Source organism: Bos mutus, chromosome 17 (genome assembly GCF_027580195.1).
Source record: "Bos mutus isolate GX-2022 chromosome 17, NWIPB_WYAK_1.1, whole genome shotgun sequence".
In the NCBI taxonomy this organism is placed as follows: domain Eukaryota; kingdom Metazoa; phylum Chordata; class Mammalia; order Artiodactyla; family Bovidae; genus Bos; species Bos mutus.
In genome coordinates, this window is record NC_091633.1 from 16,768,564 (window position 1) to 16,788,218 (window position 19,655).

Here is a 19,655-nt window from a genome sequence, read left to right on the forward strand (position 1 = left end):
TTCCCCATATAAGTGATGTGTCATCTTCATATGTTCACCCAGAAAGCTATGCTAAGCACATGTTTATTACAAAATATAGATATGTGCCAAGTGTTGACACAATGATGAGCAAGGCAGTTCCCTCTCTCAGGGAGTTTGCCATCCAGTGAGGGAGGTAGATATTCAAATCAGAGAGGGCTATGCAATGAGTGAGAGCATCCCAGACCATCAATCAGTTTATGTTCTGAGTTGGTGAATGCATACCGCTTCCTCATCTCATCTCATTTCTCCATGTGATGGTGTGAGCAACTGCTTTTGAGACTGTGCACACTAAAATTATTTGCATTTCTTTGTGGTCCTGCCAACTCATACTAGCTGAATTTTTCATGAATTGTTTACAGCAAGAGATACTGGGTTTGAGATACTATACGTGTCTGTGCTAAGTAGCTTCAGTCGTGTCCGACTCTTTGAGACCCCATGAACTGTAGCCCACCAGGCTCCTCTGTCCATGGGATTCTCCAGGCAAGAATACTGGAGTGGGTTGCCATTTCCTCCTCCAGGGGGTCTTCCCAACCCAGGGATTGAACCTGTGTCTCCTGCATTGGCAGGTGGGTTCTTTACCACTAGCGCCACCTGAGAAGCCCTATAATAACTATATTTGGGGAAAATATCATCCTAATAATAGGTAAAATTTATTGAACACTTAGAATCTCCTGACTTAACATGCAGTCTCATAGTATTTAACAATATCTGTGATGAGGCAGGGACTCTCATTATTCCACAGTTGTTGTTATTTCTTTTGGACGAAAACATTGGCCGTCAGCAAGGTGAGGGAATTTTTCTGAGGTCATTCAACTCAGATGTGATTATTTCCCCACTACATCTGGTTTGGAGCCCCAGTTCTGGTCCATACCATCTTTCATGAATTGCTCAGACTGCTGATCTATCTCAGCTACCTTCACTCCAGTTACCAAAGTGGATCCCTCTCTCTCCTTTCCATCCCAGGTAACCACCTGGGTTGTCTGCACAAGTTAGATATACCGGCTTCTCTCTCCTCCAAGGTGGAAAAGTGGAGAGGAGAAGGACTCCTTGATGGCACACTTGGGAGAAAGTAGAGGGTACCAGGATAGGCCCTGCCTGGGTGGTGCCCGCTGCCTGTCAACACACCCCCTCAGTGATGTTAGGTGCCCCAAACTGAGCACCTTGCTCCCTGCCCACCTGTTGGGGAAGATAAATCAGTGAGGCTCAGTGTTCAAACTCTTAGAAAAAGAATCATAGAGCAGGGAAAGTAAGTCATTAAAGTCAAGAGGAAGTAGTAAGTCTGCTACCTCCTGGGTAGGGCTGGGTGCGCAACTGGATAGAGTTGGGTCGCCTCCTGTGATGCTGAATGAACTCAAATTCAACTGCTTTAAAAGAGGAGCTGGTCATCTTCAGCCTGTAGGTCAGTTAGTCTGCCATGTAAAGGGTCTTCCCTTTCCCTTCCCTGTAAGACTCTTAACCTGTAAGTCTTTGTGTCTGCTTGATGGCCCCTGAGTGTGTCCTCAAGGGGTGCCTTTCCCCTGTTTCTCAGGCTGGCTGGCTCCCTCTCTCCTCCCCCGCTGCCTCCCCCACGCCCTCGCTGGCTCGCTCCCTCCCTCCGGTGCCGGAGGCTCTTGGCCCAGGTCCCTGAGCCCAGGCAGGTGCAAGTGGAAGGCGCAGAAGGGGTGAGATTACGTCTCCCGGGAGTCCCGAGCCACTGGCTTTTCAGCGACTCGTCAGGAGCCTGCGGCCAAAGCCCCAGACCGCGCCGCCGACCGTGCGCTCTTGCGCCTCCCCGCACCGCCGACCTCGCCCATGTCTCAGTACGCTCCCAGCTCGGACTTCAAGAGGGCTTTGGATAGCAGTCCCGAGGCCAACACCGACGATGACAAGACCGAGGAGGACGTGCCCAAGCCCCAAAACTACCTGTGGCTTGCCATCGTCGCGTGTTTTTGCCCCGCGTACCCTATCAACATCGTGGCTTTAGTCTTCTCCATTATGGTGAGTAAATTAGGACCCGCAGCAGCCAGGCACAGAAGACCCGAGCGGCAGGACCCCCTCGAGGGGACTCCTCACACTCTCCGCTCTTCACCGCTCCCTTCTTCACTGCCCGGGGCACTGGGGCTTTTCTGTCCTCTGCTCACCTTTCTCAGACTCTCCGCACTCTCCCTCCAACCATCAGCGCCTCATTTGTGCTCCGGTGGTGCTCAGAACCCTGACCAAGCCTCCCCCGGGGCAGCTTTCCACTTCCAGCAGTGCTGTGCATTCTCTCCAACCCAAGCAAGTTCTTCCTTGGACTTTCTGGCTTCCCTCCCGCCTCCTCCGACATTCTTGGGCGCCCATCCACTTCTCAACCTTTTTTTCTGGAGCCTCAAAGCGCACCACTCTAACAGCAACAGCGCGCCCCATTCTCTGAGCGCGCAGACTCTGCGCCCTCCTTGCCTCTCTCTCCCTTGCTCCAGGTCTCAAAAGGCAGCACCGTCTGTATTTTTTAGCACATAGTCTTGTCTTTGCTGCTCCTGGGGCGCCGCCTGGGCCACTCTCTGAGGGTCCCTAAGCGATTCCCAATGTCTTCTAGATCCCTGGTCCCACACTTGAGTAAGCCCTCTCTGGGACACCAGTTCCTTTGTGCTTCTGCCTCCGCCAGCTGACCCTTCTTCACTCTCTTCCGCACCTCTTGGTCCCTCTATTCCAGTGAGCTTGCTCCCTCTCCAGGCATTTCTTCCGTGCACCCTGTGCCGCTGTCTCCTCTCTCTTACTCTTTCTACCCCAGCACGTAGTCGTTCCTCTCTCACTGGCTGCACAGGACCCTACCTGCGCCTCTCTTCAGTTCAGTCGCTCAGTCGTGTCAGACTCTCTGCACCTCTCCTGCCGTCCCCCAAAGGCTCCCAGGCGCCCCTCCAGGCCCGGGAATGCACTGGGAACTCCTGCACTCCGTGCAGCTCGTCCTTTTTGCTGGCCTCCGCGAACTCTGTGCCTCTCTGCAGTAGAAGCAGCTGGTGCTACTTCCTGAGCTCACTTGCACTACCTTCTTCAACTGCCCAGGTAGGAGCTCTGTGAGAACCCCGGTGGGCGAGGAGCTCTGGTGAGGTCCTAACCTTATTGACTGGGGCAGCTGGCCCAGGACAACCCTGCAGCGAGCTCCCTCCCCCTCCCACCCACCTCGCCAGACCCAGCTTCCCAGCCTCGGACTCTCGCAGACAGGAGAGTCCCAGTAAACTCCGTAAAGATCAAGAGCCTCTACCCGCTTCCCCCCTGCAAGTCCACCCACAGTTGCCCATGGGTGGCACTGTACTGGCTTCCTAGGTGCACACAGAGGCCTCATTTGCACTCACAGCTTGCCCTCTCATACCACATTTGTAGGCTGTCTGCACCAACATTCAAGTGTTCAGCCACTGAACTTCAGACTGCCTGAGTTCAAATCCTAGTTCCATCATGTACTAGCTGTATGATCTCCAGAAATCACTGCATCTCTCTTCACCTCTGCCTCTTTGTGAAGTTGCGATAATCATAGCCATATTTCTCAGGGTTGTTGTATTAATGAGATAAAGTGGGAACCTCTTGGAACAGGGCCCAGCATGGTGGTGCCCTTAGATCTTTACTCACATGTCACTTGCTGAGAGCTTCTCTGATCACTTTTAAAATCAACCTCCCTACCCCCACACACACACTCACAAGCTCTGTTCTCCCTTCCCTGTAATTTTTTGCTCAGAGTACTTATTTCTGTGTAATATATTATTCCATGTATTAATATGCTTATTGTCTGTGTCCCCTCATTAGAATATAAGCTCAATGAGGGCAGGGGTATTTGTTTGTTGTTTTTTTGTTGGTGTAGCTTCACCTAGAAGAAAATCTGGCTGGTGGTAGATGCCCAATAAATATTATGAAGTGAATGAATGTATGAATGGTGTTAATGGGTCACAATGTCTGTTCTCCTCCTGCTACTTTATCCGTGCTGGAACCCCGGAACCACCGTATCAGTTTCCTTAGGACCAACCGGTCAGTTTCCTCTCTTCCTTCCTCTTCTGAGATATCCGGTCTGGGATGGTTTTTTGCAGCAAAGCAGAAAGGGGAGGTTGTAGCAGCCAAATTCTCTAGGCGGTAGCAGAGAATTGACTGGTATTGGTGCCCACACTCTGTCCTGGTTTATTAATGAGTCAACAACCGATTTACTCCTTTCCCAGTGCCAAGTAGAAAAGTGCCTGCAGAGGCTCCCCCCCCCATCCCACATTCATCTGAGATGGGCTGGAGCTCCAGCTGGTGGTGACAGGTTGGACGCTAATGATGCCACTTGCTGTGTCCTGGGGGATAAGACTTCTATGTGCTTTGAATAGAAACCTTTTTCTGGCCCTCCTATTTCCATTCCCTTCTGCAAAACTTTTTTTCACTAGATTTACAGCAAGAGACCATCCTATTGTCAGAAAGTAGATATTGGAATCAGAAAGTTGACTGGCCAAGTTTCATACCTTTTTTTTTTGCTGAAGTATAATTGCTTTATAGTGTTATGTTTATTCTGTACAATGAAGTGGATCAGCTTTATGTATACCCTTTTAAAGTGTTGGCTTCTTCATCTAGAAAGTGGGAATATAAAAAGCATTTTAAGAGGCAGCAAAAATGTTGTAAGGATAAAAGAGAGTAAAAGTGTGTTAAGCCACCAGCGTTGCACTCGATATAGGCAATAACTGTCAGACAGATGGATAGATTTGGAGCCTGGAAACATCATATGTCATGTATGAAAACAAACAGAACGTCAAACTAACGTCAAACTAAGCTTCCTACACTCTCCAAATTGTGCTCCCTCTAAGGTACTGGAAGCACTTTCCCTTTGAAACAGTGCAGAACTCAGTTTGACAGGTTTCATAATAAAGACTCTAAAGGATAAAGAGGAAGCGGAAGGGTGCATAGGAGGAGGATGGCTGACCGACTGCCAGGTGTATGCTTTCCCTGGGGAATCTGGTGATGTTCAATCGTGGCTATTTTCAAATCTCAGTCATCTGTAATTTGTGATCAGTTGAGGCACTAAATAGTGGTGCCATTGCCCTGGAGGTGCTTGGAACTATGTGGGAAATGCCTGTATATCAGTGATTTGGGGGCGCTACAGGCATTTGGGGGGAAGGGCTAAGAATATTAATATCCTGCAATGCTAGAGACTGTTCTCCCAATGAAGAACTGACCCACCCCAAACATCAATAGCACTCCAGTCAAGAAACACAGGGAGATAATGCAAACTGACATGAATATTGACAAGGCTCAATATAATTCATTCCCAGAACTGTAAAAAGAGCCAGGAATCTCAAAACAATCAATATCTTTATTTATTAAATCAAGTCTGAAAAGCCTTCTGTCAAATTACAAAGTTGAAGTAGGTGCTAGGGAATCATAAAGCCTCTTTGAAAAATACACATTTGAGAAGAGTGTTCTTCAGGCTGTTGGCACCTGTGGTCTTTCCACCATCCCCGGGCAGAACTAAGGGAGTCCTGGGGGTTGTGAGGAGTTCACCACTGAAGAGAATTGGTATGGCTTGTCATGTCAGAACATTGGTGGGTCAAGCATTGCCAGAGGCAGGGACATGGAAGCCTTTGCTTCCCCAAGTATTAAAGTCTATTTGTTGAAAGTGCATTTAGGGACTTCCCTGGTGGTCCCCGTGGTTTCACCTTCCACTGTAGGGGGTGCAGTTTCCATCCCTGGTCAGGGAGCCTCAGAGCCAAAAAAATCAAAACATGAAACAGAAGCAATCTTGTAGCATATTCAATAAAGACTTTAAAAGTGGTCCACATAAAAAAATATATATATATAAAAAAAAAAGTACACTTAAACCTATACTCAGTTTCAGGGACACATATCTCATGAACTTCCTGCAGGCTGGATCACTGCTATCCCATATTACACGTGTGGATTTGAAAATAGCACTCCTCTTCCATACAGATGGGGTACACGACTTGGGAAGTAGAGCCCGGAGTGGTTTTAAGATCTCGTTCATTGTACTCCCGCCCATTCCAGGCTATCTGTTTATTCCATATGAAAGATGGAATGTGGAGACTGTCCATATGACTTTTACCCTGGAGAAAGATTGGTTGTTCATTCAACAAATATTTGTTGAGCACTGTTACTAAATGCCAGGCTCTTCCACACTTCCCTGGGCTTTCCTGGTTTCTCAGAAGGTAAAGAATCTGCCTGCAATGTAGGAGATGTGGGTTCAATCCCTGGGTCAGGAAGAGCCCCTGGAAAGGGAATGGCTACTCCAGTATTCTTAGCTAGAGAATTCCATGGACAGAGGACCCTGGCAGGCTACAGTCCATGAGGTTGCAAGGAGTTTGACACAACTGAGCAACTAACACTCCAGGCATTGGTATACTCCTTTACCTTTATTAAGTGATAAATAAGATCCGCAAGGTCTCTCCCCTCCTAGATCTGCAAGAAAAAACTTGCAAGAGTGTTGGCAAATTTCGGTTGAGATCTCCATCTATTAATATTAGTTTTGTAGCTGGAATTTGCTACCTGGCTCAAGAGACCGAAAGCAAGTCCATGCCAAGTTTCCATTTTTATGATATGATAAAGTCTTTTGCATAGGTGAGTCAATTTGGTCACTCTAAGTATGAATATATAATAGCCAATGAATTTTAATTAGGTGAATTATAAACCTTCTTTCAACAGAATTTCTTCCTCACACCCACAGAGTCTGTCCAGGTACCAAACAGTGAGGTTCAAAGCCTTTTGTGCTTTTTGCTACATCTGTAACCTCATGCAACTGTTTCAGCCTTTCTGAGGCTTGATTTCTTAATCCTGTAAAACAAGGGTTGCGAGGGTACCAAGTCAGGTACTGTTGTGGAAATTAAATAGTAAAATTTAAATGATTTTGTGGCATTACCTAAAACACAGCTAGAATTTAGTATTAAAGATGAAGTATGCATATATTTTAGGGATACAAGCCATTACCTGTTCCAGTAGCTTTTTCTATTTTTATTGAGACTAGTGAATTTGATTAAAAAATAAAAGCAATGACAAGTAAATGTGTCACTGGAATAAATAACTGCTGTGATCTAATGGTAAACATTAATTACAGCCATTCAAGATCTCAAAAAGAAATCCGACATATACCTTTTCTTAGAAAGCTATGGGAGGATGTGCTCCCCTAATACAAGGAAGTAAATCAGGGAACATAAAGACAACAGATCAAGGAAACAGCTCCAACACACCCAAAAAAGGCAAAGAGAAATCCTCAAAACAAGGCAGCAGGTTTCATAAACCAGTAGAAGATGCAGTTGATAAGGGATGATCGATCTGAAGCCATTGTCAAAATCCATGATCTGGTCATGGGCTGACACAGTAAGGCACAGCCCTGCCCAGAACCTGACCACACCTGCTCTAGAAGACAAAGTCTGTGGTCAAAAAGAAAGTAAATATCCACAGAATGAAAGACAGACCAAACTGGATATTCTTTCTATCTAACCCAGGCTCCACCAGGGCTTGTCCGTCGAAACTGGGTTTCAACTGGATTTTCATAGGTTCAGAGGAGAGCTATTACTTGTGTGGGGTTTGGGGGTTTTGTTTGTTTGTTTTCAGTGATCAAGGCAGAGTTTGGAAATAACAGATCCTGGTTCAGGTAGCTTACCCAGGATGCTTGCCATCGCTTGTAAGTTGAAACTCTAAGTATTATAGTTCTTTGGGTCCTCAGTTGATTTCTGTCTTCTTTCTGTGGCTCTTTCTACATTATTGTCAGCTAAGAAGTAGAATATCAATATTATGGATACTTGGGACTTATTCCTTACGATTTCCTCCACTTGAAGCTCTGAAGAGTGTTAAGATGGTTTCAGATGACAATATGCACATGGCCCAGGCAACCCCTGCCTTGATGGCTACTTTCACAAGTTTCCCCAGTATGTGGCAGAGGGTGGCCACTGACATTTGGAATTTGGGAATGTAGATTTTAAACTGCTATTGGGGTCCTTTCAATAGATCCTTTCAATCTAGTAAGTCCTAGATTATTAGAGGTACAAGATGTTAATCTGTGTGTTCCTAGAAAAGAAAACACATTTTGAATGTCACTTTAATTTACTGATAAAATTTTATAATGACTTTCTTATAACAAAAACAAGATTGGCCACTAATGGGTGGTTGTTAAAGCTGGGTAGATGTGTTGTATTGTTCTGTTGATTTTTAATATGCTTGAAAATTTACATAGTAAAGGTGTTTTTTGTTATTGTTAAAAAAAAAGTCCCTCCTAGAGTTGTTAAACATTGCCTAGGTAACAAAACAGCAGCTGTTAAAATAGTTGGTGAAACATGCCATGGCTGAGGTGCAGTTTATCATGAATTTATAAGCAAACTGCATCTGATTTATAATGAATTTTAATGGTGACTTTGGAAGACACCTTTAAATAGTCTTCAAGAGAAGGCCAGGTAGGAGGACTCATATCCTAGAACAGTGCTTTTCAAAATTTAACCACTTGAGGTGCTTGTTAAAATGCAGGTTTCACTCCTCTTTCAAAGTTCAGCCGAAAAACCGCCTCCTTTGTGAAGTCCTTCTTGATTACCCTCTTGCCCTCACCCTCAGCCTACAATTTGAATAGATTTCTCTCAGGGTACTTTTCCTTCTTTGCACCAGTTTGTGTCTGTGAGCCTCTTGAAGCTGCACTGTTGGCCACAGCACTTAGCATAATGCTGAGCACGTGGTTAGTAAGTAACGTATGTTTGATGGATGGATGGATGGATGAATGAATGAATGGCCCCAGAGGCCTAAATGTGTTTCTACCTTTATCTCTGAGGATTGCCTTCCCTTCCCCTCTGTGTTCTGCATTTCTGCCAAAACTTTTTTGAAAAACATCCAGGAAAGTCAGGCTAATGCCAGGGGTTGCTGAGAAGTTAGCCACGGCTTGCTTCCCAAGGATGGTTTTCCTGGCTTGTCTGGCACCCACCAACATCCCCAGACCACAGGCCAATGGATCCACCTTTGGAAATTGGTTTCTGCTCTCAACTCATCTTCTTCCATTCAAAGCTGCTTTTCCAGAAGTATGATGCTTTCAGTGCAGGAACCTGAATACACCTGAAGTTTCCATTTTTGCAAGTTCAAGAATTAAACCAGATTTTCTAAATCCACTCTTCTCAAATAATCGGTTCTGCCCAATATTAACAAGTTTATTTTTTTAAAAGAAGTAAGGAATATGGGAGGGGTGGATTGAGAACACAAATACTAAGTTAAGCAAAAGTGTACTGTTTCCTTTCCTTGGGAGTCCCCTGAAACCTTTGACCAACCACTGTTTCTTGTGGCTCTTGGTCAGAAAAATGTAGCATGGTGCATTTACTAAGCATGTTGCCAAGCATCTTTTGATTTTAAGGCTAATATACCACAGAACACAAAAATACTGTTCTTAGTGATACATTGGTTCTCCTTTTAATGAGTTGACCCACTGTTGATAGAACAAGAATAGTGTTCCCTCACTAATGTTCTTGTCTAGAGACCCACCTCTCCACCTTTTTCCCAGCAAAATTGGTTTTTTTTTTCCTGATCAGATCTTGTCCTTTTTTTTTTTTTTTATTGAGGTATAAATAAAGTTTCAGGTATACAGCAAAAGTGATTCAGTTTTATGTTTGTGTATATATATGTGTGTGTCTGTGTATGTATGTATATATTCTTTCTCAGACTTTTTTCCATTGTAGATTATTACAAGATGTTGAATATAGTTCCTTGTACAATATCATAGGTCTTTGTTATATATAGTTCAGTTCAGTCGCTCAGTCGTGTCTGACTCTTTACGACTGATGGACTGCAGCACACCAGGCCTCCCTATCCATCACCGCCTCCCGGAGTTTACTCAAACTCATGTCCATCGAGTCGGTGATGCCATCCAACCATCTCATCCTCTGTCATCCTCTTCTTCTCCCGCCTTCAATCTTTCCCAGCATCAGGGTCTTTTCCAGTGAGTCAGTTCTTCGCATCAAGTGGCCAAAGTATTAGAGTTGCAGCTTTAGCGTCATTCCTTCCAAAGAAATCCCAGGACTGATCTCCTTCAGAATGGACTGGTTGGATCTCCTTGCAGTCCAAGGGATTCTCAAGAGTCTTCTCCAACACCACAATTCAAAAGCATCAATTCTTTGGTGCTCAGCTTTCTTTATAGTCCAACTCTCACATCCATACATGACTACTGGAGAAACCATAGCCTTGACTAGATGGACCTTTGTCGGCAAAGTAATGTCTCTGCTTTTTAATATGCTGTCCAGGTTGATCATAGCTTTTCTTCCACGGAGCAAGCAAGTCTTTTAATTTCATGGCTGCAGTCACCATCTGCAGTGATTTTGGAGCCCAAGAAAATAAAATCTCTCACTGTTTCCATTGTTTCCCCATCTGTTTGCCATGAATTGATGGGACCAGATGCCATGATCTTAGTTTTCTGAACGTTGTGTTTTAAGCCAGCTTTTTCACTCTCTTTCACTTTCATCAAGCTCTTCAGTTCTTCTTCACTTTCTGCCATAAGGATGGTGTCATCTGTGTATCTGAGGTTATTGATATTTCTCCTGGCAATCTTGATTCCAGCTTGTACTTCATCCTGCCTGGCATCTCGTGTGATGTACTCTGCATGTAAGTTAAATAAGCAGGGTGACAATATACAGCCTTGACGTACTCCTTTAGCGATTTGGAAGCAGTCTGTTGTTCCATGCCCAGTTCTAACTGTTGCTTCTTGACCTGCATACAGTTAAAATACCAGGTGGTCTGGTATTCCCATCTCTTTAAGAGTTTTGCACAGTTTTTTGTGATCCACACAGTCAAAGGCTTTGGCATAGTCAATAAAGCAGAAATAGATGTTTTTCTGGACCTCTTGCTTTTTTGATGATCCAATGGATGTTGGCAATTTGATCTCTGGTTCCTCTGCCATTTCTAAATCCACCTTGAACATCTGGAAGTTCATGGTTCACTTACTGTTGAAGTCTGGCTTGAAGCATTACTTTGCTAGTATGTGAGATAGGTGCAATTGTGTGGTAATTTGAACATTCTTTGGCATTGCCTTTCTTTGGGATTGGAATGAAAACTGACCTTTTCTAGTCCTGTGGCCACTGCTGAGTTTTCCAAATTTGCTGGCATATTGAGTGCAGCATTTTCACATCATCTTTTAGAATTTGAAATAGCTCAACTGAAATTCTGTCACCTCCACCAGCTTTGTAGTGATGCTTCCTAAGGCTAACTTAACTTCACATTTCAGGTTATCTGGGTCATGAAGATCTTTTTTGTATAGTTCTTCTGTGTATTATATACCGTAGTGTGCATCTGTTAAACCCAGATTCCCAATTTTCGTCTTTTTCCCCTTTCGTAGCTGTAAGTAAGTTTGTTTTCTATGTCTGTGAGTTTCTTTCTATTTTGTATGTAAGTTCACTTGTATCATTTTTTAAAACTCCTACACATAAGTGATAAATGGTCTTTCTCTGACTTCACATACCTAGAGTGATCATCTCTAGGTCCATCCGTACTGCTGCAGATGGCATTATTTCATTCTTTTTTGTGGCTCAGTAATATTTTATTCCATTGTATCTATACATCTGTGTGTGTGTGTTTACATACACCACATCTTTACCCATTCATCTGTTGATGGACATTTAGGTTTCTTCCATGTCTTGGCTGTTGTAAGTAGTGCTGCTATGAACATTGAGGTGCGTGTATCTTTTTGAATTAGAGTTTTCATCTTTTCCAGATATATGCCCAGGAGTGTGGTTGCTGGATCATATGGTAGTTCTATTTTTAATTTTTTAGGGAACCTCCATACTCTTCTCCATAGTGGTTGCACCAGTTTACGTTCCCACCAACAGTGTAAGAGGGTTCCCTTTTCTCCACACTCTCCAGCATTTATTATTTGTAGACCTTTTGATGATGGCTATTCTGAGTGGTATGAGATTATACCTCATTGTAGTTTTGATTTGCATTTCTACAGTAATTAGCAATGTTGAGCAACTTTTCATGTGCCTGTTGGCCCTTTGTATGAAAGAAATATCTGTTTAGATGTTCTCATTTTTAAATTTTTTTATATTGTTCTCAACACATATTTGTAATGGATCTCACTAACCAGAGTTTTGCTGATGGTCTTCCTCCCTCATTATCTTTTTTCCTACATATGGAATTCAGAAACTTGACTCTCTTGTTTCTTTTATCCCTTATCTCATGCCTTCTATTCCCCAAACTAAAGAACACCCCCTATAGTTACCTCCCTCTTCTGATAATTTCATTTGTTCTTTGTTCTAGATAATTTTGACACTGTGGTATTGCCATTATTATTATTATTACATTTGTCCGTAAGTATTTACTTCTCAAAGCATTTTCTCATGGATACAGTTGTATTTGTTTCTCAAAATTCCAGGGAGATACACAAGAAAGCTGTTATTTCCACTTATCCATGAAGAAACAGGCTTGCAAAGGTGACCCTAGTGGACAAAAGTCAAACATGACGGTCATCACCACCGTAAAGTTCACAGTCTGGCCTCTTGAAGCATTAAAATCAGATAGCTAGGTTTGCCCTTTGATAGGAACACAGCTTTGATGTCCTGAGAGCTTTTTCTTTGAATAGACTTGCCCCATCCATATAAGAAGCATTTGTGTAATACTCTCAATCAAGCCTGGCAGAATTTCTCTCTAGTTTTATTTTAGCGATAGGCAAAAGGACAATTATTCACTTGTCCGTGAAGATATTTATGAAGAGCAACAGCCCAGAAGCCCAAGAAGATGATAGACCATCTTGAATGGATGAATGGTGATGATGAGGACACATGCCTTATGATCTGAAAGTCTAGTCTTTGAATCCCCAGCACCACCTTTAGGCAGAAAAACTTAGACACAAGCAAAATAAAAACAAATTCCAGAGTCCTCTGAAAACTCAAGCATTATTACTAAAAATGTTCACTGAATGCCCGTATCCATCCTAGAACTTGCTATCTAGGAGTCTGGGATCTAAGACAATACTGATCTATGTAAAGTGAATTGTTACACCTGGACATTTAAGTATCTCAGATTATGTTTAGGCATTGATGTTAAGTTTGCACAGGTATGTGAGTGTGTATGTGTGTGAGAGAGAAGAGGGAGAGAGGAACAGAGAGGCAGAGAGACTGAAAGGGAGAAAACTTACTTACTTAGCATTGGCCAAATATGGACCAGAGATAAAGGGATAGTGAAGATGAGCCTGGTTTTGAAAGAGGGAATAGATGTTTTAAAGAAAAGAAGACACATTCTAAAATTAGGATTTCAGTATCGGTGACTCAGTAGATCAAAATACTGGCATAGTCACAAATAGCAAATAAAATGTTCAATACCAGAAATAAACATAGGAAATAAGCAAGATCTATACAAATAAAGCTTCACCAAGAGATTAAAATTTAAAAAAATTAAATGGAGAGGCATAACATTATATATTAGATGTTCATCTGAGCATTAGTGATGAAATGAATTATAAAGCAAGTTAATAAACATGAATCATGGTGCCTGGCTCAGAGTAATTGCTTAATTAATATTTGTCACTGTTGCGGTTTAAATGCGAAAAATTGAAGATGGAGATAAATAGTGATTCCAACAGAGGAGTGTGACTAAGTAAATTATAATACATTCATTTAAAACATAGAATATTTTCTTAGAATCATGTTTGTGAAGAATTTTTATGATACAGGGGAATGTTGAAAGTAAAAGATGAAGGGGGGGAGACTATAAAGTAGTATACACAATAAGATGCTGTCTTTATCAATTAAAAGTGTTCACACATCTACATGTATACGTATGGCTGTGTCCCTTCGCGGTTCACCTGCAACAACCACAACATTGTTTATCCCTATCCGTTCTCTGTGCTTAGTCACTCAGTTGTATCCAGCTCTTTGCGACCCCATGGACTGTAGCCTGCCAGGCCCTTCTGTCCATGGGATTCTCCAGGCAAGAATACTGGAATGGATTGCCATCTCTTCTCCAGGGGATCTTCCCAACCCAGGTCTCCCGCATTGCAGGCAGATTCTTGACCATCTTTTTTTTTTTTTTTTTAATTTTTTTAAAATTTATTTTAATTGGAAGCTAATTACTTTACAGTATTGTACTGGTTTTTGCCATACATTGACATGAATCAGCCATGGGTGTACATGTGTTCCCCATCCGGAACCCCCTCCTACCTCCCTTCCCCAGATTCTTGACCATCTTGAGCCACCAGGGAAGCCCTAATATTTGCAGGATACTTGGTAAATCTTGGTAACCTTTGGCTATTATAACTTCAGATTTTACTATAATAAGTTTTTACTCTTTTTCCAATTTTTCTATAATAAATGTTTAGATCTTATTTCTAGTCTGAAATAAGGATTTTCCTAAAGATACTGCAAATCTTTAGCAAGAAGAGGGAAGGAGTGATAGTAAATAAGTGAATTCTTTTCCACCTTGAAAGGTGGTTCTACTTCTAAATCATTTGTTCCTATAAAGCTGAAACTGTCAACTCCATCGTACACTTAAGACAAATGTTTTTTTATTCTGATGTGTTCTAGTCTTGAGAATTTCTAAGGATAGAGAACTTAGCACAGTTCCTGCCCAAAGGAAATGATTGGAAAATATCAGCAGTTTAGTTATTTTGGTTCTGATTTTTACTGGGTTTTTACCTAAGCAAAAGCTCACCTCCACTAACATATGCCTATTTGAAAAAAAAATTTTGAGATCTAGTTGGCGTGTAATTTTGTGGAAGTTTGAAGTGTACATTACTCTGATATGATACATTTCTATATTGCAATATGATGCCATTGTACCATTAGTTAACACCTCTATAATGTCACATCATTTTCTTTTCTCATGGTGGGAATAATTAACATCTGGTCTCTTAAATCTTAGATATTTAAGAGTCTGATGTTTACACTACAATATTGTCTATAATCTCTATGCTGTGATTAGGTCCCCAGGATTTACTGGTCTACCAGTTGCAAGTTTGTACACTTAACGTCTCTCCTGTTCCCCAACTCCCAGCCCCTAGTAACCACCACTCTACCCTCTGTTTTTGTGACTTTGCCTTTTTTAGATTCCACATGTAAGAGATATCATAAAGTGTTTGTCTTTCTTTGCCTGACTTATCTCACTTAGCGTAATGCCCTCAAGGACCATCTGTATTGTTGCAAATGGCAGGATTTCCTTCTTTCTCGGGGCAAATAGTGTTCCATTGTATGTGTTTATGTACCACATCTTCTTTATCCATTCATCAGTTGATGGTCTCTTAGGTTGCTTCCGTATCTTGGCTTTTGTGACTAAAGTGAAAGTGAAGTCACTCAGTCATGTCTGACTCTTTGCGACCCCATGGACTGTAGCCTACCAGGTTCCTCTGTCCATGGGATTTTCCAGGCAGTAGTACTGGAGTGGATTGCCATTTCCTTCTCCAGGGGATCTTCCTAACCCAGGGATTGAACCCAGGTCTCCCGCATTGTAGACAGACGCTTTACCGTCTGAGCCACCAGGGAAGTCCTTTGGAGAAGCTTTTGTGACTAGCGCTGCTATAAAGATGAGAGTACAGATGTCTCTTCAGGATCCTGTTTTCATTCCCTTTGGATATATACCCACAAGTGGAATTGTTGTATCAGGTAGTAGTTCTTTTTCCAAGTATGCTGTGCTGTGCTGTGTTGCGCTTAGTTGCTCAGTCATGTCTGACTCTGCTACCCCATGGACTGTAGCCCACCAGGCCCCACTGTCCATGGGGATTCTCCAGGCAAAAATATTGGAGTGGGTTGCCATGCCCTCCTCCAGGGGATCTTCCCAATCCAGGGGTCGAACCAGGATCTCCTGCATTGTAGGCAAATTCTTTACCAGCTGAGCTACCAGGGTGATACAGAATGTTTTAACGTTTTTATTTATTGATAAATACTTTTCTTTCTTCATTCATTTTTAGCTGTGCTGGCTTTTCACTGCTGCACGGGCTTTTCTCTAGTTGTGGCAAGCCGAGGCCTCTGTCTAGTTGCAGTGTGCAGGCTTCTCATAGTGGCAGCATCCCTTGCTGTGGAGCACAGGCTCTAGGGTGCATAGGCGTCAGCGCCTGTGGCGCACAGGTTCAGTAGTGGCAGTTTCCCGGCTCTCGAGCATAGGCTCAGTAGTTGTGGCACACAGGCTTAGTTGCGCCAAGGCATATGGGATCTTCCTGGACCAGGGGTAGAACCCATGTCTCCTGCATTAGCAGGTGGACTCTTCACCACTGAGCCACCAGGAAAGCCCTCATGTAGTAGTTCTGTTCTTAACTTTTTCAAGAACCTCCATACTGGTTTCCATAGCTAAGTCCACCTGTTTGTTCTCTTACCCATGTAGTGAGGGCACCTGGTGCTCCTGAGATGAGTCATTCATGCTTTTGAAGAACATGTGATCTGTAATATTTTTCCACACTGTCTCTTCAGTAAGGATCTATCAAGAGAAGGAAATAGCAGACACCAGAGAGGATGGCTCTGTTAGGTAGTTAGAATAGGAAACAGGAGTCCAGAATGGCAGTGGCTAAAAGACAACTGAAGGGAAAAGCCAGTGAAAATAGATCAAAGGAAGGTCCAAGGACCCGAGTGAGGACCTCAGTAGGAGCAAACAGCACTCCTGGCTAGCCCAGTTTACATAGGGCAGGCCTAGGGGGAGGAAAAAACATATAAAAAGAGGAGCCAAAGAGCCAGGGGTCTCTCTCTCTCCCTCGCCTGCGCACACACGCACTCCCTCTCTCCTCGTCTTTTGGGTCGGCATGTCCCCTTTTTTTCTAAATAAAACTGATTTGTCTGAGAACTATTAACATGGTCTGTCTGAGAGCTGTGACGTGCCGAGGGCTTTAACATCCATCGCTTCAAGTTTTTGTTGTGATGAGACAGAACCAAGGAGATTATACTCCCCTGACAGCTCCATCCCTCAGATACCCCACAAGCCCCTAAAAATCTCTTCCACATTTGTGTTTGATTGGGGCAAAGTCTAAGATCCATTATCAATTAGAATGAAAACAGGAGGTAGGAATGTGGCAGATAGATTATCTGCATGGCCAAAGACAGAGGCAGCCTGGGCCACCAGCCTTCTCCTCTGTTTCTGGCTGTTCCTCGCCTCTGCCTCCACAGCAGGAAGCCGGATGCATGGCAGTTAGCTCTGAAGTTCAAAGAGAAAATCTGGGAGAAGATGAGGGAGTAGAGCTTCAAATCAACACAAAGAAACATCACTTGAGTGTGTTTGACACCCTCAGAGAAGGAGCCATAGGACCTGGGAAAATTTCAGCCACGGCTTCTCAAAGGTAGAACGCAGCAGGCAGGGATCCTCACAGTTCATTCATTCACACTTACTATGTGCCAGACACAATGGTGACCATGTAGATACACGCTAGCTTTATACAGCTGACGTTCTGGACATCTCTGAGCTAATAGGTTCTCAGTGAACACTGTTCTTGTCCTTGAGAATTCTGAACCAGTTAAGAAATAAGACACAGAAAACAGACAAGTTGTTTGGAGCATGTCACTTCAAATCCACAGTCAAAGGGATCTACTCTGCCCCTAAATTGGACAGGTTATCCAGTCTGCATGAGAACCACAGGACAACCACAGCTGTCCCTTGCTTGGCAGATGAGGCGGTCGAGGTCTCAGCTCTCTGACAACTTAACGTATGATTTGGGGAAGACAGCCCATACCAAGTTAGCACATAAACAAAGTCATTTCAGAGTGATAGACACTGTGAAGAGAATAAACAGGGAAGGATGAGAGGAGTATTAGTGGGGGCAGGTGGTGAAGAGAATCTTCTTTATAAAAGGTGATGGGAAAAGGCTAAAAAGATGAAAACTAGCCAGCCTCATAAAGACCTGGACAGAGCCAGGAAGTGCAAAGGCCCTGGGGTGGAATAAGCTTTGTGTGTTCCAGGGACGTATGCTATGACATCTGTGTCATCCAGTTAAAATGGATTTAACTCCCCTGGGAAGGAACCCCAGAATAGGCCACAAAATAGTAAGGTCAGGCTCTGTTAGCCAGTGGAATGTCACATGCGAGCTCTTAACAGACCATTGCTTTGCTTTGCTCTCAAGCCACCCCACTCCCAGACTTAGCATCAGTTCTTGGTTTACTCTTCCTTCAGCCCTCATTGCAAACTAGAGCAATTACTCAAAGCTAATTTTGTCCCTGAACTAAGATCTATTTTTGTCTGGATCCCAGTTTCCCTGGGCGTAAATGACCTATGCATTTAAATGGGGCTTACATTAATGTACAATAGCCCAGGTTTCTCTGGCGTTTTATCCCTCCCTGCTAAATCAGCTCTGCAGAATTCCTGTCTGTATTTTTAGATGTTTCTCACATGTTCACACGAAAGTCGAATCTTCTGTTAACATGTGCAAGCCTGGCTTCTGCTTCCAGTGGACTCTAGGATAACTACCAGGCACCCCCATGCTGATTGTAAACCCCAGCACCATCTCTTGCCAGATCCCACCAGTTTCTCTAAGCCCCGTCATCAATCCACTAGAGCCCTCAATGCACAAAAGCTCGGTCACTAGGTCGTGTTTCTTTAAAAACAATATAGTGTACAACTTGGTGGATTTTAGTGTATTCACAAGGTTATACAATCATCACCACTATTTAATTCCAATAAATTCTCACCACCCCTAAAAGAAATCCCACGCCTATTAGCAGTCACTCTCCGAACCCTTTTCCTCTCAGATCCTGGCAACCACTAATCTGTTTTCTGAGTCTATGAGTTATTGTTGGCAACAGCTAATCTATTTTCTGGGTCTGTCAATTTCTCTTGAGAAATCTGTATGCAGGTCAGGAAGCAACAGTTACAACCGGACACAGAACAGACTGGTTCCAAATAGGGAAAGGAGTACGTCAAGGCTGTATATTGTCACCCTGCTTATTTAACTTCTATGCAGAGTACATCATGAGAAACACTGGGCTGGATGAAGCACAAGCTGGAATCAAGCTTGCTGGGAGAAATATCAGTAACCTCAGATATGTAGATGACACCACCCTTATGGCAGAAAATGAAGAACTAAAGAGCCTCTTGATGAAAGTGAAAGAGGAGAGTGAAAAAGCTGGCTTAAAGCTCAACGTTGAGAAAACTAAGATCATGGCATCCGGCCCTATCACTTCATGGCAAATAGATGGGGAAGCAGTGTCAGACTTTATTTTTTGGGGCTGCAGAATCACTGCAGATGGTGACTGCAGCCATGAAATTAAAAGACAGTTACTCCTTGGAAGGAAAGTTATCACCAACCTAGACAGCATATTAAAAAGCAGAGATATTACTTTGCCAACAAATGTTCGTCTAGTCGAGGCTATGGTTTTTCCAGTGGTCATGTATGAATGTGTGAGTTGGACTATATAGAAAGGTGAGCAATGAAGAATTGATGCTTTTGAACTGTGGTGTTGGAGAAGACTCTTGAGAGTCCCTTGGACAGCAAGGAGATCCAACCAGTCCGTCCTAAAGGAGATCAGTCCTGGGTGTTCATTGGAAGGTCTGATGTTGAAGCTGAAACTCGAAAACTTTGGCCACCTGATACAAAGAACTGACTCATTTGAAAAGACCCTGATGCTGGGAAAGATTGAAGGCAGGAGGAGAAGGGGACAACAGAGTATGAGATGGTTTGATAGCATCACCAACTCGATGGACATGAGTTTGGGTAAACTCTGGGAGTTGGTGATGGACAGGGAGGCCTGGCGTGCTGCAGTCCATGGGGTCACAGAGTCAGACACAAC

The 19,655-nt window shown here is 43.4% G+C and overlaps 1 protein-coding gene across 1 annotated transcript in view; it reads left to right on the plus strand.

The window, feature by feature from the left end:
- The first annotated feature begins 1,721 nt into the window (after positions 1 to 1,721).
- Positions 1,722 to 19,655, plus strand: part of TMEM233 (transmembrane protein 233) — a 46,946-nt gene continuing 29,012 nt past the window's right edge. Inside the window, exon 1 of the mRNA XM_070386132.1 lies at positions 1,722 to 1,998. Coding sequence (XP_070242233.1) covers positions 1,813 to 1,998 — 186 coding nt within the window. The 5' untranslated portion in view covers positions 1,722 to 1,812. The remainder of the gene's footprint in view (positions 1,999 to 19,655) is intronic.